General features: G+C 43.5%; 2 protein-coding genes across 11 annotated transcripts in view; one reads left to right on the top strand and one right to left on the bottom strand.

Annotated features, from left to right (window-relative positions):
* LOC108248600 (zinc finger protein 638) overlaps positions 1-1439 on the top strand; it is a 32525-nt gene extending 31086 nt beyond the window's left edge. For 9 of the 10 annotated variants that reach the window (XM_025010890.2, XM_037976674.1, XM_037976678.1 and 6 more), the window contains 4 exons: positions 40-237; positions 461-574; positions 1059-1180; positions 1265-1439. In XM_025010890.2, coding sequence (XP_024866658.1) covers positions 40-237; positions 461-574; positions 1059-1180; positions 1265-1327 — 497 coding nt within the window. In that variant the 3' untranslated portion in view covers positions 1328-1439. The remainder of the gene's footprint in view (positions 1-39; positions 238-460; positions 575-1058; positions 1181-1264) is intronic. The other variant, XM_025010892.2, reaches the window with a different exon arrangement.
* A 1154-nt stretch (positions 1440-2593) lies between these two features.
* LOC108248599 (zinc finger protein 638) overlaps positions 2594-6486 on the bottom strand; it is a 12723-nt gene continuing 8830 nt past the window's right edge. Inside the window, exons 9-15 of the mRNA XM_025010898.2 lie at positions 5899-5997; positions 5767-5804; positions 4575-5695; positions 4086-4190; positions 2941-3062; positions 2801-2867; positions 2594-2709 (exon numbers count right to left, since the gene is read on the bottom strand). Of these exons, the coding sequence (XP_024866666.1) occupies positions 2663-2709; positions 2801-2867; positions 2941-3062; positions 4086-4190; positions 4575-5695; positions 5767-5804; positions 5899-5997 (1599 nt within the window). The 3' untranslated portion in view covers positions 2594-2662. The remainder of the gene's footprint in view (positions 2710-2800; positions 2868-2940; positions 3063-4085; positions 4191-4574; positions 5696-5766; positions 5805-5898; positions 5998-6486) is intronic.

The following is a 6486-nucleotide window of genomic DNA, read 5'->3' as shown; positions in this document are numbered from 1 at the left end:
GAAAAACAGGAAAATCTCAGATTTGATCTCCTCCTGCAGTGAGAAAATCCACCCGAGGGAAACCGGCGAGCGCCGAGGACGACAGAGAAGAAGAAGAAGAAGAAGAAAGCGAGCCGCCGCTTCCTGCCTCAGTGGAGTCCTCCTGGACTCGGGACATTCAGACAGAAACCCAGCCTGAGAGTCCTGAGGGACGGGGACAGGAGGAGGACGAGGGACGCCACGGGGACAGAGTCAGAGGTAGAAGACAGGATTTAACAGAACTTATGTCTTTCAGATGTTCACAAACATTTCTGTTTCTCTGAGGTAAAAAGCAGGAAGTTATAAAATGATTCCTAATTAGTTTTCTAATTAGGAATCAAATAATCAATAATTAAATATTGATCAGATTATTTTAATCTATGAAGAATATTCTGTTTACAGTGAATCCAAAAGAAAAGATTTATTGATTTTTGTTTTTCAGTCTGTAAACGAAGGAAGGAGCTCATCGGACCCGAGGCAAAGAGGTCTCGTTCTCTGTCTCCTCGCGTCGACGCCGACTCCTGGCTGCCGCCGTTCGACCCCGACCGTCCCGTCGGTGAGGAAGAAACGCACGCCGCTTTTATTCACGATTCCGATCGGATCAGTTTGGTTCATCTGACGAACCAAAAAAAACAAACCAGGAGCGATTCGATCCTCAATAAAACACTTTATTTTCTTCTTTTATGGACTTATCAGGTAAACCAGAAGGTTATTTTTTCATTCATCGATGTGGTTGAAATAAAATAATTCTTTAGGAGGAGAGAGTCAGAGACTCGAAGGTTTGACTTTAGCGTTATCACCTGATAATGATTCGGCCTGGGAGTGAGTGTGTTAGCAAAATATCTCATAAACCACTGGATGGATTTCAGTGAAGCTTTAAGAGTCAGCCTGATTCAAGATGGCCGACTTTCTGAAGACGTTTCCTGACTCATGTTAATTAAAACTAAAATAATCGTTTGAGCCGAACACAGATACCTTCAGGATTATTTCTCTCAGGGTTCTCCGTTCCTTCATCGTGTCTGTCGCTTTCTTCTCTCCAGGTGAGGAGTTCACCGTCCGTAAGTGGGCGTTTTTCTGCAACCTCTGCTCCGTTTTCTACCTGAACGAGGGCTCCGACCGAGACCCCCACTGCTGCAGCGAGGCGCATTACAACAACCTGCAGGTGAGCGCGCGAGAGGCTCCGCCCACTGGAACCCCTCAAGCTCCGCTTCTGATCCTGTTCTTTTTCCCTTCGTCTCGTTTTCAGAAATATTATCAGCAGCGAGCTTCGGGATCGTCAGCAGAACCTCAGGGCTCCATTTCAGACTGAGCTGGACCACTGGGCAGATTACGCAAGGAACTATGGGAAATGTAGTTTTCTTTCTTTCTTAGAGTCTGTTAATTAGTATGAAATAAAGATTGATGACAAAAGCTTTGAGTGATTGTTTTGTTGTCTTCACTCCTTCAGTGGGTTCTTGGTCTCCTCCTGGTCCTGGAGGGTCTCTTCCTGCAGATTCTTGGTCTCCTCCTGGTCCTGGAGGGTCTCTTCCTGCAGATTCTTGGTCTCCTCCTGGTCCTGGAGGGTCTCCTCCTGCAGGTTTTAGACGTTTCTTTGCAGAAGCCCGTTTATCACTCAGTCATTCAGATCAGGCGTGTCGAAGCAGAGAAACACCTAAAACCTGCGGGACGGCGGTCCAGGTTTCGACATCTTTGTCCTGGTGGAACTTGTCCAGAAAACCTCCAGGAGGAAACGTAATCAGAGCATGAAGCTTCTGAACCCAACTGCATTTGTTTAATTTGTTATGGGGACACTTTTCACTGGGTTTACTACAAAATAACAGGCAGTATTTTAGCTGCAGCAGAACAAATCAGTCCTTCACAATAAAAGCCTCGAGCATCAAGGTGGTGACGTCTTTTTTTACTGAAGGACAACAATGTGAGCCGTTTTCATCAGCGTCAGGTGTTCGGGGACATCATTGGACCATTCATCGAGTAGTTTTGTGACGCGACTGTAAAACCTGAACCCTCGAGGCCCACGGGCCAAATCTGGGCCTTCTCAATGCTTCATCCGGTCCCTTAAGATGAGATTTAAATTCGATCAGATCTGCTCCTCCGGTTTGGGACAAATCGAGTCTCCATCACTTCTCATTTTGTCTTCTTGTGACCGTTACTTTGAAGACAGGAAAATTCAGTTTTTACCTTTATTTTGACGTGTAAAGAGCGTCGAACGGGATCGTCTGATTGGTCGATTATATGACAAACATTTGAAGTAGCATCTCTTTCTTCCCCCCCAGTTCAGTCATTTTTAAACTGAAACAGTTAAATACAGTAAAGAAATTATTCTGTTTTATTAAATCTGACGTTTAAAGAGTTTAAAGAGTTTCATTCATAAGAAAATATCTAAAATAACTCGAGTTTTCACACAAACAGGAAGCAGCACGGAGAAATGTGATTGTGACAAACTCAGGGTTTTATTTTCGAAACTTTGAATCCAAACTAAAAATCAGAACCAGTGGATAAACATCTGAATTCATTCTGAAATAAATATATTTTATAAAACAAAACAAAAATAAAGCAGAAGCAGCTGTTTTGGTCCGTTTGGTTCAGAGATGAAATGTTTTTACCTTTTCGAGCCCGAACTGCGTCTCTTCATCGTGTTTTGAAATCAGATCCGGTTTTTGTCCCGTTCATCCTCCGACAAACGCCAGGAACCTTTAACGATAAAAATGAAGGTTTTAATTAATTTTAAGAGACAAATCCTGACTTTAGCTGAGCCCTGAGGCTCTTCTTCCTCTCATTTCACCTTTTTCATCGAGGCTCTTCAGTGTCGAGTCTTGGGAGAGCTTCAGTTTCTGCTTCTGGAAGCATTTCTGAAAGATAAACCCCAGACGGGTGAAACGGTGCGGCGTCGGCGTGAGCCGGGCGCGCGGCGTCGGCGCCAACCTGCAGGTTGTTGTAGTGCGTCCGGCTGCAGCAGTGCGCGTCTCTCCTCCCGTCCTCCTGCAGGTAGAAGACCGAGCAGAGGTAACAGAAGGAACCCCACCTCGGCACCACGAACTCCTGACCTGAGGAGCAGCAGAAACGTTCGGGTTCAAGCCAAGATGGCCGTCAGAGTACCAGACTTTCCTGTGCTTTTAATACACGTGTATCACCCGTGATAAAAACCACTAAATACACATCAGTCACTTCTGAGATTACAGCAGAATTTATAATAAATGAGCAAAAATCAGCAGAGTCTGGTTTTTGTTGCCAACAATTACGAGTCGTTTGTTTACATTCGGACAGTCTGACGGATCTCAAGTCCGTAAATTAATCCAAGATGGAAACAGAGTCAGAGACGCCAGGTGGGAGGAGAAAAGGTGACTTCTTCTTCTTCTGAAAAGAAACGACTAAAAGCTGCGAGGAAACTGAGCGTTAAATCAGAAGTTAAAGCTCAGATCAGATGAAATATTTCTGCATCTGATCACAAAGTCGAATTATAAACAAATCTGAGGAATATTTGCTGTTTTCTATTGTGATTTTTACAAAAACCCGGAGGAGTTTGAGTTAAATTAACCCTCAAAACAATCCTTTAATGATGGAGAAGTTGTGTTTAAAGCAAAAAAAAAAACAATTAATAAATTGCAGATTTTCGCAGCATTATGCTTTAAGACAAACAGAAAGATGTCATCATCCAAGAAAACATTTTATATTAATATTTTTTTCCACTTTAAAATGAGTCAATTCCTAAAACTACTTCAGTCTAAAACATTCATATCAAATATAAATTATATTATGGGGATTTTAACCCTTTAAAGGCCAGGATGTTCACACAGCTCTGCTGTTTATTAGAAAATATATATTTCAAGGAGAATTTGATTATTATCGTTTATTTTTCTTTGATTGGTCAATAATTGGCAGCAACATTAATTTTAATGTTTTATTTTTTCTAGTGTCAGATTTAAACAGGAACTCGAGATTCCTAATGATAAAAACACTGCTGGAAAAACAGTAGATATTAATATTTCTTCCACTTTAAGTCAAGTCTTCCTGTCAAATAACATTTATATTTTTGTTTTTTAAAGTCTGAAGTTGTTTTTGTTTCTCACCAACAGGAGGGCGGCGGTCGGACGGCATTGAGTCGACGGCGGCGGAGCGCCGACAGAGACGCTTCGGTTCTGGTCCAGCAGGATCCCAGCTCCGTTTACCAACGACTGAAGAGGAAGGAAGGATCAAAAACACATTTTACTGTTCAGGATTCTCCAAACTCAGATTTATACGAACTTTCTGTCAAATTGTTTCAGTTTTGCTGTCCTGATAAAATCCCAAACAGCAGATTTTGCCCCACACAATTTATTAAAACCATCCTGCAATTCCTCGGGGGCGCTGTCCTGCAGGTTTTAGACGTGTTCCTGCTTTAAATGGATGACTTGTTGCTCCTGCAGAACTTGGGCCCGGGCCCAGTCCTCGCCCTCCACCCTCCGCCCCTCTACGAAGCGTGCACTCAGTCGACGTGCACAGAAGGGTTCGTGTGCTCAGGTTATTGGAGAACTGGGACAGTACAGTGTTCTGTAATCACAGATCCATCTCAAACATACCTTTTTTCCTTGTTCTGGTCCGTTTCATCTCGTCTTCGCTGGAGCTTCCTGCAGTTTTGGCGTCCAGTTGTCTTCCAGCGGACGTCAGGTCCTCGTTTTCCTGGACCGGTGATGAAGCCTTCACCTCGGTTTCTGAAGGTTTGATGATGGATTCTTGTGTTTGAGGAGAATCAGTGAGTTTAAATATAAAATCTGTTCTGGTTCCTGGAGACCCGTCTCTGGCTTTAGATGGTGAAGCTCCTGTATCTGTTATTTGTCCCTTGTCCACCTCTGAAGCTCCTGTATCTGTTCCTTCTCGTCCTTTGTCCACCGCTGAAGCTCTTCTATCTATTATTTGTCCCTTGTCCACCTCTGAAGCTCCTGTATCTGTTATTTGTCTCTTGTCCACCTCTGAAGCTCCTGTATCTGTTATGTCTTGTCCTTTGTCCACCTCTGAAGCTCCTGTATCTGTTCCTTCTTGTCCCTCGTCCACCTCTGAAGCTCCTGTTTCCATCATCAGCTCCACTTGGACCTCTTTCATCCGAACATCCACGTTGTCCACGTCGTCTTGTTGCTTCGTCTCTGATGCGTCCATCTCTAAAATCTCGGAGACCAGAGCAGATTCTTCGACGTCCGTTTCTAGATGTTCATCCTCCGGAGTCCCAGCAGCGTCAGGCTGACACTCGGAGGTCGTTTCCAACACTTCTAAGGTCCTTTCTGCGTTTTCGTCCACGTTTATTTTTCGTTTCCCTGCGTTTGATTCATTAACGGTCGGATTTATTGGTTTTCCAGACTTGGTTGGTTCTTTAGGAGCCAATAAAGACTCATTAAGGTTTAGTTTAGTTGTTGGTTTTAGCGTCTCTGTTGGACACTTGGACTTCTTGGATCCAGAAAGCTCCAAAGCTCCTTTTTTAACGTCTCTTCTTCCAGCTACGTCGGCTTTTTTGAGCGTTTTGACAGCCTGCTGGGTTGAGATGTTTTTAGCTTTAGAAACCAGGTTTTTTGCTTTTAAGAGGAGTTTCCTCGTTGTGGTCTTTTTCACTTTAGGTAAAGCTGAAAGCGTTTTAGTTGGAGGAACAACCTTCATGTTGGAGGAAGATTCAGTGGTTTGTGCCACGAGGACGGGGGACGCCGTAGAGCTTCTGTGGAAAAAATGTGAGCTTAAGGTGGAGAAAAATATAAAAGTTATATAAAAAAATGTTTCACAACTTACTGCTGTGGAGCTTTCTTCTGTTCCTTTGCAACCATATCCTAAAAACAGCAGATTTTTTAACAATCTAACCAGGAAAGATCCTTGGTGTGGATATTTTCCAGGAACAAACAGGAAACAGGAAGTAACTTTTACCTGATCCGTAACCACGGAGACAGACACGCCTTTGAGGTCGAGGCTCTTCATCCTTTTCAGTTTCTCAGCATCTTCTTCTTTGTCAAAACACACAACTGCCTAAATGGGCACAAAATAAACAAGAGTGGATTAAAACAAGACTTTGAGTTGTCCGATCGCGCTCCTGAAAAGCAGATCTGATGATGGACGTCGTCTCGTTTGGAGCTGCGACTCCCAAAGACCTCAGAGCACGTGGTTTTAAACTTAAATTTACTTCTTTGGTACATTTAGAAACAACTGCGGTTGGCCGAAGTGCTGTAAGATGACAACACACAAACAAAAAGAAAAACAAAAAATGACAAGACACAGAAGACAGATTGTAAAAATGTTAAAATGTCCTCCTGTCCAGAACCGTAGCTCCCATTGATTCCACCGAGGTCCGGACCTCAGTGTTTTATAAAAACCTGAATCCAAACAAGGCTTTTGAACGGCGTGGTTCTCTGCGTAGCTCCACCAGTTTCCTGTAGGAGGCGCTGCAACTGTGTGCAGCTGCAGCCAAACTCAATGTCTACGAAGAAGAGCGCAGCTTTGCTACCTTACTGCTAAAAT

The sequence above is a fragment of the Kryptolebias marmoratus genome, linkage group LG7 (assembly GCF_001649575.2).
Source record: "Kryptolebias marmoratus isolate JLee-2015 linkage group LG7, ASM164957v2, whole genome shotgun sequence".
Classification (NCBI taxonomy): Eukaryota; Metazoa; Chordata; class Actinopteri; order Cyprinodontiformes; family Rivulidae; genus Kryptolebias; species Kryptolebias marmoratus.
This window is presented reverse-complemented; position numbering and strand designations above follow the sequence as displayed.